The sequence below is a fragment of the Cibotium barometz genome, chromosome 29, assembly GCF_041138505.1.
Source record: "Cibotium barometz isolate CiBa-2024 chromosome 29, ASM4113850v1, whole genome shotgun sequence".
Classification (NCBI taxonomy): domain Eukaryota; kingdom Viridiplantae; phylum Streptophyta; class Polypodiopsida; order Cyatheales; family Cibotiaceae; genus Cibotium; species Cibotium barometz.
This window is the reverse complement of record NC_141074.1, coordinates 26,940,195-26,958,185: the sequence shown is the minus strand read 5'-3', so window position 1 is coordinate 26,958,185 and position 17,991 is coordinate 26,940,195. Positions and strand designations below refer to the sequence as shown.

The window sequence follows — 17,991 nt, the reverse complement described above, 5'->3', positions numbered from 1 at the left end:
CAAAGGTCATATCCGTCCCAGCAAAAGTCCCTTCGGAGCCCCGGTTTTGCTTGTCAAAAAGAAGGATGGATCAATGCGGCTTTGCATTGATTAACGTGCTCTCAACAAGCTGACAACCAAGAACAAATTCCCTTTGCCTCGCATCGATGAGTTGTTTGACCAACTGCTTGGTGCCATAGTCCACTGTGCTCGCTCCCCCTGTAGAGTTCCAGTGTGTGAGAGCATCTGATCCTTGTTGTAACTTGGTTGAACACAATGCTAATCAATACACTTAAATACACTAAGATTTGATGGACACTTGCTCAAATACGAGAAGTAAATTGCTGAATCGACAAGAGACACACAATGAGCCGGAACGGTCGACCCCTCCCTCAAATAAAGTATATTGATCTTGGGAGAATGAAGTACATAGTGTGATGGGCATTTCTGACGAGATTTCCATACCAATGCATATGAATACAGTATTGCAAACAAGTGGTTGTCGATGTAGACTTGCAAACAAGTAGTTGTCGATGTAGACTTGCAATCCACAGTACCCTCTCAAGTGCCCAATGTTCCCTACCATCTGCTCTCTATTGTTTCACCAACACATGGTAGCAACAATCTGCAAGAGAGCACGTAGGACAAGAGAACACTACATAGGGTATGTGATCTTGTAATCTGGTTCCTCCCTCCTGCTACTTGCTTCCATATTTAAGCATAAAAGCTTACCAATTGCACGCAGAGTTGATGACAGCGGACGTCTTCGTGATGGAAGTCCTTGGAGTGAAGAGATCTTCGATTTTTCGCATTTCTTCGCGACAAAAGTTTTCAAGAGGATGAAGGGAACCTTGGGAAAGCTTCCCCTATGCATCAACTTCAAAAAGGTGGGCTGAAACTAGGGTTTTTAGCAAAAAGACCAGAAATTACAGCAATAAAGAGAGCTGTTTTGCTGAATTTCCGTCATTGGGAGTGTGTAAGAGAGTGATTAGCATCCGGAAACACTCTTGGAAGCTTCAGAAACACCTTAGCAAGCTTAGAAATGGAGTTGGGAAGGAGAAAGTGCATAAAATGCAGCCCAACAGCCCTCACGAAGGAGGCGCCTATCTCTAGAGAGAGGAGGAGGAGTGAGGTGGTGAGTTGTCTAATGTAGGTGGAAGGCAGGTGCTTTGTGGAGCAAGCTAGAGTGGACACATGGCTGGTTAATCCCTCTGTACAAAGGGGATAAGGTCAAGGCAGTGGACATTTATAAGTGAGTTTTGGTCGCCAAAACTTAATGAAGTGTGTATACACTCACTTATAAATTAGTGCTAACTCCTAAGGCTAGGTTTTTGACCAATACTTACCACCTGTCACATGCCACATAATCATATCAGCAGACAGTTTCACGCGCACGGTTCGCGGGCGGGCGTCCCCTTACCCGGAACTACACATTGGTCAAGCAAGCATGAAAACAGCATGCAATTTCAATTGCAAGCAAGCACATAAAGATGCTATGCAATGCAGTATTGGTATGGACAATCCCCGTTCATGAGACTATACCAAAATAGATGTGCTCCAGGCAAGTACACGAAGTACCAGACCTAATGGAACACCAATCCACTAGGCATTTCCGGGCATGTACACAGAGGCACAAGTCCCAACAGAAAGCGAAGTCCACAATATCACATGAGTAGCATCAATCCTCGGCATATACAACTGCCATGGACACCAGTGCAATGTACATACATGATAAGAAAGCATGGGTGGACCAATTGGGTGGCGAAATGGTGACACTTGCCATCTCGATAGGCCATTGTATATGACCAACCCATGTGCACTCCCAAGTGTGAGAAAATGCCTGCGATAATGTGTAATCTCCCCCTCATCCTGTGCTGATCTCTGCAACTCTACATTCTCTGCCGTGATCTCCCGGTACATAGCCTCTTGAGTATCATACAGCTCCCAATTCCCATTTTGCAAGGTTAAAAAATGGGAACACGGTAAAACCTTCTAAGATTTTGTCGAAACCCCCTCATGTAGCATATCATTGGAAAACTCTAGAAGAGTAGGTCCTAAATCCACATTCTCTAATAACTTTGGAATTGGTATGCTCAAGATACACCAAAAAGTAGATTATAAAGTAAATTCCCAAAGTAATGGGATTTTCCCAAACTCCCTAATATGGTCTTCTCCCTTGTTTCTAGCCTTCAAGCAATTTGCTTGGTAAGCACCATCTAATAAATAAACTCAGTAAGATGACAAAATTGAAAAATTGTTCGGAGTCGCATTAAAGTCTCCCAATAGTAATATGTCTCCCATGCTGGCAAACCTCATGATATCATCATATAGTGGCGTATAGGGCGACTCTCCTGATGGTGCAAAACTGGAGTGGAATGGGGGGAAAGTAGCATACCGCCACATATAGCTCGCGGAGTCCCTCTCTGCATATTCGAACCCACATGTACCTCGCATCTGCATCTCTATGTACCACATGTATTTTGTCACGAAGCTCCTCCCTGAAAAGTATTGCCACTCCTCCAGATCCTCTGGTACCCTCACGTCATGAAGTCTCTTTTTTGTGCACTGATGGGTCTCCCTGTACATAGCAATATCACTGTGTCTAAAAGTATCCTCAAAGTATCCTGCATCTGTTCTAAGGGCTCCATTGCAATTCCACACCGTGAATCGCAAGGTCTCATAGGTCGCGCACCGTCAAGCGGGCCTCCTCTCTGTAATGATGACTCGGCCATCTCTGTATACCGCCCATTTCCCCTTTTTCCTTGGCTCAAGCACACGCGACATGTGTTCCTTCCGGTGTGCTATCTATGCCGGTGTGAGGTCCTCATCCAAATAAATCTTTTCCCCCGTAAGGGCCATCCTTTTGGAGAGGAAGGCCTTCTTCTTCTCCACGTCACCAAACGTGATGATCAATATCTTTGCCCTGGTTTTATCTCTGCCTACTCGCCATGATCTAGTAATGGGTACATCAGTGGCTCCAATTTTTGTTGCAAGAGCTTTTGCATCCTCTTGGGGATTTCCCTTATCTTCCCACCCAACTACGCGTACATGGAAGGCACCTGCCCATCTCTTGGCTTCCTCTACCAATGTAGCATTCATCACCTCTACTTTATTGATTGCTGTATCCTTCTGCTTTTTTACAACTTCAATTAATGGGTTGACTTCATCAATTTGTTTCTTTGTGGCACTGGCAATTTCAGCCCATGAATGCATTTCCTTCTCACTTGCAGCCACTTTTGCTTTACATGATTCCAAAGTGTATTGCATTTCTGTGATGTCTTTTTTGCGGTCAGCCATACATGTCTTCAAAGTGCCCTCATACGATGCAACTGTTGTGGCAATCTCCCGGAGCATGTCATCCTTTCATTTTTGCATCTCTTTTTTCATTTCCATGTGCATCAAGGCCTGGGCTAATTCCATTTCAACCCGTACTTGGGCTTGCATTTCTCCCTTCAATTGGGCATATATCTCTTCCGTCAGCGTTTTGTATATCACTTTCCTTTGGGCATGCATCTGCTTGGTCCATTCCTTTTCAAGCTCTTGTCGCATGGTGTTCATCTTTGTCCTTATGTGCAGCTCTCTCTCCTCATAAAGGGCCTCATCTCGTCGGGCCATCTTCGCAAGCATTCGTGAGCTAGGGGACATGATCCCTTCCCTCAGTCTTCTGCGGTAGGCATTTGGTGCCTTCGTGGGGGTGTGAAAGGCTGTCTCACCATCCTGTTCTCCCTCCTAGGATTGAGACATGTTTTACCCTAGTTGCTGCTTTGGGGGCCCGAGCAGGGGTGGGTGGATGGATGGGTGCATGGGTAGGTGGGTGGGTGGGAAAAGCGAGGTGAACCCCTATGCACAGAGCGGGCAGAGGCGCGCAGGTGGGCAACGTAGCCAGAGGCGCACAACGACAAAGGCGTGCAGGTGCCTGCGCATAGATCACATCAGAGAGGCGTGCACAGAGTAGAGCAGAGAGGTGGGCAGAGGCGCGCAGGTCATCTCAACAAGCTCACATCTTAGAGGCACGCAGGTGGGCAGCGTAGCCAGAGGCGCACAGCATAGGTGGGCAGCGTAGACAGAGGCATGCAGGTGTCTGTGCATAGATCACATCAGAGAGGCGTGCACAGAGTAGAGCAGAGAGGTGGAAGGTCATCTCATAGAGGCACACACAGAGCGGTCATCTGAGAGAGAGAGAGAGAGAGAGAGAGAGAGAGAGAGAGACGCGAAGGGTTTATGCGACGATGAATAGTACAATGATACAATGAGTATACAAGGCCATGGAAAACTATAAAAGAACATGAAAGCTGAAACATGACGCTATAAGCCTCCTGATGGCAGATGCTGCTATGTTGGAGAAGCTTATGGATTTGTGTCTGCGTGGTGGGGATCGTTGATGCTTTGCGTTAGGTGCCCTGTCACATAAGTTGGAGCAGGCTTTGTCACTCAAGACACCCATGGGACGGGAATATGGCACTTGTACGACTATCGACATCAGCGGTGTTGGCGTGGGTGGGTGATTTGGATGCTCATGCCGTGAAGAAATCAATGATGGAGAAATGGAGAGAGAGAGAGATAGAGAAAGAGAGCTATATGAAATGTCCTCAAAAGACCAGGTCTGTGAGTTATAAGGGACTACAAAGATTATGCGCTACAAAAAACTGGTGAATAGATGAAAAAGACAAAATAATCGTGCCTAGCTAAAGGCCCAAGGCGTTTGGCCTTCGGGCATGTGTACATCATGTAGCTGGTGTGTCCATGCCATCCTTATCTACATCTATAAGGTGAGACACATCCACTGCTTGAGGGGGGGGGGGGGGGTGTTTTGGCTCGGATATCGCTCAAGCATGTCTCCCATTTGGAGTTGTTGTGTCGAGGGTCTACGCCTGGGTGGGCTTGGACGTTGGGCGTGTCGGATTTGGCATGCTCTCTCAATGGTGACCACTTGTTGATGGGTGCTTTGGGTAAGGCTTTGGTGGGTCACAGGTATGATGTCTTGTCACCTCAAGGGCTGTCTGGGCAAAAAACTATGTGAGGACTATGTGATGTGGTCACCTCAAGGGCTGTCTGGGCAAAAAACTATGTGATGTGTCCTATCTTGGTCTCTATGCCTTGAAAAATCTATCTCTGTGGCGATGTATCTCGAGCAGAAATAGGCCTAGGCAACGCTGATGCTTGTAATCCATCACCCTAGAGAGCAGGCCAAATCAAGGTCACCCCGAAACGTTTCACTATCGAAATGAAACGATGCCGAAACGTTTCACTATCGAAATGAAACGATGCTTGTAATCCATCACCCTAGAGAGCAGGCCAAATCAAGGTCACCCCGAAACGTTTCACCCCAAATCAAGGTCACCCCGAAACGTTTCACTATCGAAATGAAACGATGCTGAAACGATTTATTTTGGAACAAAATGTTTCAACACCAGGTAGGTGGACAATGAAACGTTGGACCGAAACGATCATATACATAAAATGTGAAGGTAGTGGCCAATAGTTACAAGATGATTATTTATCATCGGTAAACAAAGAAGACATACAAACGAGAAGAGAAAAGAACAAATAGGATGAAAGAAGGAAAGAGAGAGAATTACAAAAGCTAAAAAAAGGAAAGAGAAAGAATTATAAAAGCTAAAAAGCACACAAAATGAAAGCTTTTTCCCCACATGAAACGTTTCAACACTGAAACGTGAAACAAGTTTCAAAGCCACCGAAACGAGTTTCATGGTGACCATGGGCCAAATCCCTCTCTGAATAGAGTTATTGATATCTTCAAAAGGCTAGAGTGCCGTAAGAGCCAAGAGTGGTATTGTGTGTAGAGTGTCAGTATTATGTAACAGGAGTTGCACGGCCATCCCCTAGGACTGTTAATATTAAATGCCATATGGTGAGTGCTGATATGTTAGTGCATTCTGCCCAAGTAGTCTGCTGCTAGGGCTGCAATTTCACTATGTAAACAGGACGTTGGAGTGCTTGTAGGCTTTCTATGAGTTCGTGTACTAAGAGTGTGGATCAGTTTTGTCCATATGGGCATGGGTAACTGCTGATGATTCTAAAGTTTGCAAAGAGAGAAATTCTTCATGAGACTAGAGTCTTGCTAGTGTATAGTTTAGGACCCTAGAGTTCTACCAGGTATTCCAAACTACTAAATTTCAATGTTTGTCCTCCTTATGTACATTTACAACTCCTATGTTTGTAATTTTGTCCAGAGGATAAAAGATCCGGATATCAGATTGAAGGATTTTTCTGGTCTTGATATGGTTAAAGATGAAATCAATGAGATCATAACATTTCTACGTAATCCCTCAGTGTTCAAGGAGATGGGTGCACGGCCACCTAGGGTAATCTGCTATGCCTTTGTTTTCCGTCTCCACTTTACAAGAGCATGTAGGAACCTGTGGTAGTTGATCACCTTTTGTTTTCTATGTTCAAACAAACTTATAAAATTGTTTATCTTCACAGGGTGTTCTCATAGTGGGACAGCCTGGAACAGGGAAGACGTCACTTGCAATGGCTATAGCTGCTGAAGCTAAAGTGCCGATGGTAGAGTTGGATGGACTGGAACTGGAAGGTGGAACATGGGTTGGTCAAGGAGCATCCAATGTGCGGGAACTTTTCAAGACGGCCAGAGAATTGGTTAGTCTTTATTCGAGATGCAAAACATCAACTTGGACTTTCATAGCTGCTTGTGTGTACAGCTTGATACATAAACAGATTTTGTTGGTATTACCAATTGATTGTTAGATGGGGAAAAACATTTCTGCACCAAACAAGTTTTGGGGTACTGAGATTAGGGTTCAGTAGTTAAAATAATGTGTTTTATTTTGTTGGACTGGTGGGTGGTGTCAAGCAAACATCTTATTCTGTTAATTTGTTTTGGCATAGGCAGTTTTATTAAACATGCTTATAGTTTTTATACTCAAGCTCTAGAGAATTACAGGCTCAAGGCGTCACCTTTGCATAAGGCCTTGCACTGCAAATGGGTTGTAGTCATGTCGGTGCTCACAATAATTGCACATTACAAGTGTAGTTCTCTATTTTGGTCTGTACTATTAAAAAGCACGAGATCTCATTAGGGTTGATAGAAAAAATATATTCAGGTCTCAAACTATGAGAATGAAGTCATAATGCTTTGTATCAAGAAAGCAACTATTGTGTAGTTCCTTGGATCAGTTTGTGACATTTGGGACCTATTAGCAGCAGTTACAGTGTCTCTCCCATCTCAGGATTTTGGAATAGAAGACTAAAATCAGCCTGGTTTATATTGCTGGAAGGGTTTAGGGAGTGACACAGGATTTCAGGTCTCACAAGCAACAAAATTGCATTTGTAATAGTTCATGAGCTCTGGTTTGTGTTGCAACATCATGGACTTATTTGACGCGATGAAGATATCGTGATGGTTGATTGATATGGATGCTGGGCCTTTGGATAAGTTTGTATATGTTTTAACATGATAACCAAAGCTTTTCCCTCAATGATAGAGTTGGTTTAGCTACATATGTTGCTGTGTTATGATTACTCTTTCCTCCCAATGTTGTACTTTCATTCTGCAGGTGTTGATGCATTCAATAAGATGACTTGTTACATATCCTTGTTGTTCAGAGTGCAAGAAGTATCTTGGGGAGCCTGTGTGTGAGCAAGTCTTGAAGTTTGCAGTCAACCTGTCCATCCGGAGTATTCCTACGGGCGAGCTCCCAATCTTGAGAAAGTGTTTTTGTTGGGTCTGCTTTATGACCTTGAAGATGTTTGAAAGGATTTTCTGGAATATCCATCCACATGGAAGATGATATGCTACCTCACCATACCTATATTCCGCAAAGTAGCACTGTATGTCCTGAGTTTCAAACTTATATTTCTTCAGAGTCCAGTGCTCGATCCATGCTTTGAGCCATTGATGGTTGGATGGGACTTCTGCTCCCATATGCTTGAAGGTGTCCACCACCTCCATTCATTGGCCATAGTAAAATATAGTGGGAGAAGAGTCTTTTGTATGTTAATTTTGGCCTTTCCTACGTTGACTATAAGCCCACAATGTGCACATAATTTTTTCAAAGCAGCCATAAGTAATATTTTGCCTTTTTGATGTGAATTTGGGTGCTGAATTTAGAGGCCTTGGGTAGATTTGAACCCAAGTCCTCCCTTTGGGAGGCCCAAGTGCTACCACTCAGGCTAGAGCCCATTGGCTGATTTTGAGTGTCCTCAATTGAGTTTTTCATAACACCACATCATCTGTGTACATGTGGAGGAGGATGTGTGCTGCTTTGATAAAAGGCTTCTTGGCGTGTGTATTCAAGCACTGTAGTCTTAGCCTATGAATGCAAAGCTCGAATAGACAAGGAGACCAAGGATACCCTTGTTTAATCTTTCCCCACACCCACACCCACACCCACTCCCCCTTTTCCCTTCCTCCCCCTGCCTCATGCCCACCGCCCCTGATCCTCCCCGGCGTCAGTAGTTCGGCTTTGTGTGCTACCTGATCCTTCAGTTTTCCAACCCAGTGGCGATGACAATCGCTGTTTCTGTAGTGGCGTCTGTACCCCTAGAGTTGCCTGGCGGCCAGCTCCGTATCATGGGGGAGCCAGTGGACTATGGTTTCTCCAGGTGTCTTCCAGTGGATGCAAGTGAGTTTGGGAGGTCTGGCCCCCGCTCTGGGTCTGTGTGACCTTTCACCCCCCCTGCTATAACCCCCACACCCCCCCGCGACATTGGTGCAGTGGTCCTCCGGGTCCCCCACAGTGTCACCTCTGGCAGCCAGTGGGAATGTGAATCAGCGTTTTCTCCTGTCCATTCTCAGGCAGTCTCTCTCTCACGACATTGGATACGGGCGCCTAGTTGATATTGTTTCTCACTTCTCGCCCTTGTCTTCCATGGAGCTAGGAGGATCAGGGCACCAGACTAGGTAATAGGGATGGCAGTCTTGACCCCTCGAGCCTAGAGGTAATCCTCTTTGTCTTCCTCGATGTTTCAGTGGCAGTGCCGCTCACAGCGACATACCATTACCTCTACTCTGATGGATGGAGACCAGTGCACATAGTAGGGCAGCAGCAGCGTGGGCCTTCATGGAAAGTAGGATCAGGGCCCATGTAGCTTGCCTCAGGCCCCGGACAGACTGCAATTACTCCCCCACTGAGCAGAACTTGCTCTACCCAGCCCTAGCCATGCGAATCATCTCTTGGAACATTCAGGTGTTGGGTGGCCCTCACTTTCGTGTCTGAAGGGGGCACTTTGTCAGGTGCTACAGAGAGCCGTGGTTAGACGCTCACTGGATATTCTTTTCCTTAAGGAACATGATCTTTCAGTAGGACAAACCCATAGATGCGTGAAAGTCTTGCCCGGTTGGAGTCACACCTTGTAGTCGCTGGGTTTTGGCCCCGAGGGATCCAGGGGTTCATGTGCATCTCAGTCAGTGAGTAGGTGCTCCCATCAGTATCAGATTCAGGAACCATTGTGCAGGGTAGAGCGTAGTGGGTTATCATCATGGTAAGGTAGAACACTGTGGGTCTCCTCAATCTGTACTTCCCCATTAGGGACAGAGAGTGGACGGATTATTGGATCTAGGTACGGCAAGAACTTCCACAGGCAGATTTGTAGAGTTTAGGTGGGGACTTCAATATGTTAGAGGATCCAGAGGATAGGCAGGGAGGAGGGCTGGACATTATCTAGAGTCTGCAGAGTACCCCGCTTGGAGGAGTCAATTCTTACCATGAGAGGGCAGGATGCTTGGCACCTTCTTGAGTTTGGTCGCACTCCCTGGAGCCTCCGCTTTTCTAGATCGGACAGGAGGATGCATAGACCTAACTTTTCCTGCATTGATTGATTCTATGTAGATCAGTGGGCTTGCAGCTGCAGGGGCATGATTGGTATTCTTGCAGGCACCACTCTCAGACCACGCTCCAGTTCTCCTACACTTGAGGATCCATGGCGATCAGAGATGCAACAGAGTGTTTGTATCCCAGAGAGCTTGATTCAGGATCCAGAGATCGGCAGGTGGGTTGAGGAGACAGGGGGGAGCTCTTGCTTTCAGGCAGTGCTCAGCTGTAGCAGATCTCAAACCTTGGCCTTTGATTAGAGATTAGCTCTTTCCTCCAGAGGGCAGCCCAGGACCATAGTATCAAAAAAACCCGTTTCTAGCTTTCAAAACCTCAAAACGGCTACGGCAGTTTCGCCCAAATTTCAGGCCCCCCCCCCCCTCTCTCCCGGTTTTTCTGGAATTTTTTTTTGGTTTTTTTTTCCATATCCTCCTCATCACCTTCCTTCCCTCTTCTTCTCCTGCCTCCCTCTTCTCCTTTTCCATCTTCTGCTACTTCTTTCACCTCTACTTCTTTCATTCTCTTCTTCTCTCTTTTTCTTCCTTTCTCTTCTTCTCTCCTTTTCTTCTCCCTTTATTCTCCTGTTCTCTTCTTCTCCTCTCTTCTTTCCCCTTTTTCTTCATATACCATTCTTCAATGTCTTAAATCTTTCCCAATTTCTACCTTCTCTTCTTCAATTTCTTAAGTCCTTGATTGAACCATTTGTGGTATCTAGTCAAGCGAAATTGCCATAATGCCTCAGAAAAATAAGGATGGTTCCCCGAGATGTGTCGGAAGACACCATTTTTTCATCGTTACACTATGTTTTTAGATGGCTACTATAAGTTCCTTAAGTAATTATACTTAAGGAACTTATGTTTTTAGATGGCTACTATTAAGTTCCTAGAACTTTAAAATCTGATCTAGGTACATGAGCAGAGAGCTCTCCTATCACCCTAATACAATCCCTCATGGGCCGCTGTGACATGATGCTCAAGGTGGTAAAACTGAGCTGGCACGAGAAGGTCCTAGGATGATGGCCCGGATCTTCCTGTGGTGGTGTGGCCGTGGGCAAGGGCCATGGGGTCTGGGGCGTCAAGCTCTACATAACTCAGTGGCTTTGTCGAGTGTCACGCCTCTCGGCCGGAGCTCCTACACTAGCCTATGGTCTGGGTATGATGGGTGGATCCGCCCTCGGAGTGCTGGTATGGAAGAAGTAGGTGAGAGCTCTTTGTGTTGGTCCTCGAGCAAGTACAACTGATGTGGATCTCACTAAGGACTCCCTGTGTCTACGGAGGTCTAGAAGAAAAAGTCCCAGGCATCTCTTATCCGGGAAGTCCATGATCCTGGAAAGTGGTCCGAACCTTGCTCGGAAGAGGCAGTGGAACCTCCCCTGAATCTCATAGTATACAGGGCATTGACATATGTAATGGTCCTCTTTCTCGGGCTCTGTGTGATAGAGCTGGCATATCTTGTCCTTTGGTGCGGCCGCCCTAGGCCCATATCTGGCAGTCTCCACTCTCAGCTGGTGTGACGAGGTGCGGATCTGGCCGATCGCACATCTCACCCGTAAGGATAGGTGTATGTCCATGTAGCGTGGACGGATGATGAACCCATCCTCTGTCAGGCATAGGAGGTGATCTCTGTAGAAGGCCATCTTCGTCCCCAGTGGACGACTAGGTGAACTCCATGTCCTCTAAGTATCTAGTCTAACATTGTCTTTCCTGATAACCGTGTTCTGCTCTATGCGGTTGAGAGCAAATGACGGGGCCTCTATGCTATACTGGAAGGGGGGGAGTGCCTCCATTTGCATACCATGCATGCCAAACCAAGTGCCTACCTGTGCATACCAGCACTATGTATCTCCCTCAAGTGTCAACTGTCTCGAGGACTCCATACAGTAGTGCAGGTGTAACTGGAGTATCAAATAACCAAAGCTTCGTCCTCGGCTCCTGAAAGTGTATCTGTGAGCATTGCCTCTCTAGCAAGCCAAGGGCTGCATATTCCCACATCAATCTAGTGTCGGCCGCCTTCGCATCGAGAATTGAGGTCCAGCAAAAGTGATCCCAAGCTATACATATGAGGTAACATACTCCACAGGCTCTCCATTGTATGTAAACTGTGTTGCAGATCTATTTATCCACTGCGAGGAGGTGTTAAAGATCATGACCTTGGTCTTTCCAAGGTTCACAGTAAGGTCCCGGTCCTCGCAAAAGGCCTGTAATGCATCCAAATGCCTTTGCAGCACCTTTGGTGAATCAGAAATAAGAACAATATCATCTGCAAAGAAGAGGATCGGTATTAGGACTCCTGCCAAATGTGCTCCTGGTCCTCCCTGTCTGTCTATGTAATCCGAGATCTCGTCAATGTATAGACCAAATAGAGTAGGAGACAAGGGACAGCCCTGCTTCACCCCGATAGTGCTGTGTATGATCTCTGAGTCACCTCCTGGAGCCCGTACTCTGCCTGTGTGACTGACTCATAGAGTGTAATGATCCCCCATAGCATCTCTGCTGGCACTCTCATATCTAGCAGTCTCCTCATCAGTTTGGCCCGTGGGATAGTATCAAAAGCTTTGCGGAAATCCACAAAGCAGCAGAATATCCATTGCCCGTGAGCTCTCCCCTCCTCAATGATCCCCCGTAGTGTAAAGATATGATCTAGTGTGGAGTGCCCTCTCCTGAAGCCTGCTTGCCCCGATGCTCTAAGTCTTTGCTCCTCGGACCATCTACTAAGCTCATGCTCCAAAATCGAACGATAAATCTTGGCCAAGGTGTGACCAATCATGATAGTCCTATAGTTGTTGGGGTCCATGGGGTCACCTACTTTCAAGATAGGTACAATAGTATTCGATGAGCAGCTGACGGGGAAGCCCTCACATAAAGCCCTCACATAAAGCCCTGTTAAACATGTGAACCAGTAAAGGGGCTAGCGTGTCCCGAGCATGGGAGAAATGCTCGGTGAGGAGTCCATCATGATCCTGTGCTCTCCTAGTTTGCATCCTGTCAATAGCATCTCTCACCATGCTGAGGTGAAAGAAGGAAGAGTGTGGGGGACGAGGTTCGGGTGGATGGGGGAGAGGTGGCTGCTCGGGGACATGGAGAGGTGGCATAGGTGTGCCAGGTGCTGGGTGAAGTAATCGGAGTTGGAAGGCGATATTCCTGGAAGATCCTCCGGGCCTCCTTACAGTCCCTTCCAAGAAATAGCTGGTATAGCTCCTGCTCAAGCCTGGCTAGGTAGGCTCTCTTCTTTCTCCGTGTGAGATGTCGAAAGATCAGTCGCGCTTGGTAGTGAGTGGTGGATCCTAGTGCCATCTCCCCATGTAGACGGGCTCGGGTATCACGACATTCATTTTCGTATTAGCTATTCTGTGGGACAGTCCCTCATGGTGATGTAGAGAGAGAGAGAGAGAGAGAGAGAGAGAGAGAGGACTGTCTACTGTCTACTATTTCTGTCCCCCCTTCCCCCTTTTTCTGAGTTTGTTTGTGTTATAGCCCATGAGGCTTGTGTACATTACCTTTGCATAAAATTACGTTCTTACCTTTACGAAAAAAAAAGAGAGCTTTTGAATGTGCAAGCTTTGTATTGTTTACTTGATTTACATTTTTACTTGTGTCCTAGCTTGGAGACTGTACTTTGCCCTTCCTTTGAGCCCTCTTTTAATGTTTACTTGTGTCCTAGCTTGGAGACTGTACTTTGCCCTTCCTTTGAGTTGTTTGTGTGCGCTTACTTTTGTTTTGTTTTGGTCTGGTCAAACAGGCACCTCTAATTATCTTTATGGATGATTTCGACTACTTTGCTGGTGTTCGTGGTGATTCCGGAGACACAAGAAAGCAAGATCATGAGTCTCTTATTAATCAACTACTTGTTGAGCTTGATGGGTATGCTGTTGTTTTACTCTTTGATGTTTTGAACGGACTTTGTTTGTCAATCTCTTTCTTATTGTTGGTGGCTATGGGCGGTGAAAAATGACAACTATGGGAGGATCTTCGGCCTAAGGTCTGTCTGGGAAAAAAAATATGTTTCTTACTGTGGGGCACATTGTCTCTTAAGGTTTGAAACACAGGAAGGGGTGGTGCTTCTAGCTACAAGTAGCCGACCAGGAAATATTGATGAAGCTTTGCGGAGGCCAGGAAGAATGGATCGTACCATAATGTTGCCAATGCCAAATAAAGGAGAGCGAGAATTAATATTAAGGAAAGCAGCAGAGGAAACCATGGACTGTGATTTGATAGAGCTAGTGGACTGGAAAGAGGTAATCCATCAAGGCTCTTCCATATATGTTTTGCCTGTAAAGTTCACTTGGCGTTTGACTGTTACCTAGAAGTTATGCACATGAAAAAACTGAAAAATGGTCTGTTACTGCTATCATACTGAGAAATTTCAGCTAGTCCAAAAGTAAGAGTTAGAAAATTTGTGGTGTTTGAAGCAAGCTTCAGGCTTTGAATTACAACTGAAAGGAACTTGGATAGATTATAATGCTGAAAAGTCCTTTTGCATCCAAGTTTTGATTCAATTCTGCACGCTGTATTGTAAATAAGAGTCCTGTCAATAATGTTGGACATGGTAGTGGTCCTAGATAGGGTAGCTGCATGGCTGCATCTTGAAGGCATTACTGCATTTAACTTCTTGCACAATTTATGGAGGGCCATACATTTTTTCCCCATGAGTAGATCCTCTGTGGTAGTAACTTGAGTGCACACCAAAAGGCGGGGTACTCTCCCACCCGAAGGTGGTACAAGTATGGCCGCAACTAGCATAGATGCTGCTGGGGAGCCTACAGGGATCAGGAACACCCCCTTCCCGGCAAACCCACACCGCTAGGCTACACACCCATTGGAGGGACACACATTGTTTATCAATAGCAGACGAGGCTTGCCATGCGGCAATCAGTATCAAAGTAGGCTGTGCATGTGGTAATCAGCATAAGGGAAGGCTGTGGTACAGTGTGCATGGGTTGCAGCCTGCAGTACAGCTGCATCAGCAGTTCATCATCAAAATAGGTTGTACACGTGGTAAATAGCGTAAGGGAAGGACGTGGTACAATGTGTATGGGTTACGTGACTGTAGTACAGCTGGCATCAGCAGTTGTCATAATATCAGTTGAAAGGTATGGAGACAGATTTGCACGGCACAAAATATCTGGTCTGGAATTTTCAGATTAGGAATGTTGTTTGTATTGAAGTATTGTAGACAACAAAGATAAAAAAACAAGCTGGGGATATTTAGAATCCCAGAGCCTCAAAACTTGGAAAGAACTTAACATGTGCACTTTATGGCTGTGATTTGTCTATTCCTGATGATATTATTTTTCAACTTTTTTTTTTCCATCCATTATCTACCGAAATGCAGCCCAAAGGGCTAAGTAAATGACTCAGTCTCAATCACAGGAGACAAGAAAAACAGATGGGGACAAAGAGGCTCTTCCTCGCTTGCTGGACGCTCTGGGAGGAAGGCTTCCCGTACAATAGAAGAAAGAGGGGAAAGGGGAGGGGGGACAGCCAAATAGGTGGCCTGTAATGCCAAGTGACCTCACTGTCTCTAGCCCCGAGGAAAGGATTGCTGCATCATGAATAGCCTCTTGGCGTTTCCGCATACGCTCGGAGCTGCCTTGCAATTTCTCCCACTTGCGACCGAGGGTGTGAATGGTGGCTGTCCATTGCTCAGCCAACCTTGCGGGTGGTGTGGTAGTGCCCTCTATGGTCTTCGTCATAGTCACAGGGGACGGACCCTTGGAACGGGGGGATGCCGTCCCAGGAACACTTTGGGACGGGGACGGACGGACGTCCCCAGCTGGGTGTCCCTCACAAGGGATGGCGTTCCAGGGATCCAGGAGGGGACGGCTACATGGGAATGCCCCACGTTGATCTTTTGGCAACGGTCACATTTTTGACCCTTTTTTTCTGGCCGTTTGGGGGGGGGGCTTTTCATGGGCCTTTAGCCTTGGCCCATAGGCCTTGAGCCTTTGAGGCTTTGGGCCTTGGCCTCTCTCTTGCCTCCCTCCCTATACGAAGACACACACACACACACACACACACTCCCTCTCACTCTTCAAGCTTAAGCTTGAAAGTTCACACACACACACACACACACACACTCTCTCTCTCTCTCCCTCAAGCGGCAAGCCTCAAGGGCCAAGGTCTCAAGTTTCAAGCTCGCACACAAGCAAGCTCTAGCCTCTCAAGACTCACACACTCTCTCTCGCTCTCTCACACACACACACACACTCTTAAGCTTCACACACAGACACACACAGACACACACACACACACACACACCCACCCTCACACTCAAGTTCTCCCTCAACTTACAAGGCTCAAGCCTCACTCACTCTCTCTCTCTCTCTTGGTCTTTGTATCAGATCCACCATGATGTAACTTTTGGTCTCATAGGTCATTATGGCCTTTTGAAGACGTTAATATAACATTTCATTTCATTTCATTTCTCTCTCTCTCTCTCTCTCTCTCAAGCTATCAAGTGACAAGAAGGCAATGGGCATCCATCATCCATGGCATCCTCCTCACGTGGCGGCAGCACTTCAAGTTCCAACTTCCCGTAGAAACCGAAGGACAACAAGGACATGGTGGGATGAGGTCAAACACACCCCATCCCCTCATGGAGGTGGTGCACGGCCATGGGCATGCAAGCTTTGCCCGTATAGGCGAGTGGGTGGCGCCGACAAAATAATTTTTAAGTGCCGTTCCTACCCTTGTCCCCGTTCCCTACATACGCCCATCCCCCGTCCCGTTCCCGTCCCCATCCCCCATTACCGTTCCCCGTCCCTTGTGACTATGGTCTCCGTGCAATGAACTCGCTAGATGTGCCATGCTGCAATGCGGCTAAAGATCTCCCACCTCTGATAGGTGCCTGCGGTACTCCTCTCCTCAGGGGTTACTGAAAATGGGGCTGTCGTGATCGTGCTGTGATAGAGGAGAAGGGCAAGGCCCTGTCTTGTCACCTCATATGCAAGGGCTGGTCTTGACTTATGGGCCCAAGCAACTGCCCTGGAGGTAATGGTGCGGGCAGATGCCTCGTCCATGGTGAGATGCGGAGGATCCTCTACCATACTTGCTGGCCCTTGGGACAATCCCAAAGGCAACGACACTATCCACACCTAGAACAGATCACCGTCCGACCACCAATTCCCAGCCCAGCTATATGCCCTTTGCCGAAAGAAAAGAGTAATCTACCATGGCTGTAAGCTGTCCCACAGCCGTTTCCAAAAATCCTGGAGGAAACATGTGGGGATGTCTTGGGTTTGCCAATGTACTGCTGACGCTAGCATGCTATCAACTTGTGGCATTTGAATCGTCTGGCCTACATGAACTGTATACTTGCAAAAGGAGTTGTTGGGGGCATCCTTTGAGGCGAAGGGATCGTGCCATTGCCACTCACTTTGATCCTAGTGCAAGCTCATCAGTGGTCGGTGTCACCATTTGGTCCCTTCACCAGTCTTGACCAGTGTTTTACTCACTGAACAGAGCTAAGGTGAGAATGGGGTTTTTGGTCCCTTCACCAGTCTTGACCAGTGTTTTACACACTGAACAAAGCTAAGGTGAGAATGGGGTTTTTCCACATAAGAAAGCTGAAGCATTGAATGGCAAAGTTTGGCGTGAAAGATGGGTACAGAGCACGAGTAACATGGGATTTTATTCATCAAAGTGACTTATAATGCTTATAAATCAGATTGTTAAAACATCATTAATAAAGAGTTGGACTTATTATTATTTTGGGAATGGATCCGTGGATAGGAGGATGTGCCTAGCACAAACTTGGGCAACAAGCCGGGAAAAGCATAAAATTGATATTCTGGGCCAACGTAGCTACTCTTGGCAGAAAGGAAAAAGCACAAACCAAAAGTAGAGCTGGTTGACTTTATATAAAAGCAAGCAGGTGCTGTTTTTATCAGCATGCGCATACTGCTATTGGCCGGCTGCAGCTGCTGATTCTCTCCTCTGAGTGCTGGTCGTACAACAGTCTTCTTCTCTTGGCTATTTTGCGCTGGCTGTACACAGGGCTGCAGCTGATTTGTTATTCTCTCTCTCTCTCTCTCTCTCCAGTGCTGGCCATACAGATTCAGGCGGACAGCAGCTAGATCTCCTTTCTTCTATGCACTTGAGATGACAGAAGTCAGCTGTTGGTAATTCTTCTACACTGGCTGTCTTCTGCTGGTCTCAAAGCTGGCCATACAGCATCCACAAGTGTGGTTTCAGCCAGAGTTCTTCTCTTTCATAGTCCT

General features: G+C 46.6%; 1 protein-coding gene across 4 annotated transcripts in view; it reads left to right on the top strand.

The window, feature by feature from the left end:
* Positions 1-17,991, top strand: part of EMB2458 (FtsH extracellular protease family) — a 137,214-nt gene that overhangs the window by 63,559 nt on the left and 55,664 nt on the right. For all 4 annotated transcript variants that reach the window (XR_015269627.1, XR_015269626.1, XM_086823020.1 and 1 more), the window contains exons 7-10: positions 6,174-6,305; positions 6,427-6,600; positions 13,512-13,633; positions 13,806-14,007. Coding sequence is in view for 2 of the 4 variants with exons in the window: in XM_086823020.1 (XP_086679146.1) it covers positions 6,174-6,305; positions 6,427-6,600; positions 13,512-13,633; positions 13,806-14,007 (630 nt within the window). In the remaining 2 variants the exon portion in view is untranslated. The remainder of the gene's footprint in view (positions 1-6,173; positions 6,306-6,426; positions 6,601-13,511; positions 13,634-13,805; positions 14,008-17,991) is intronic.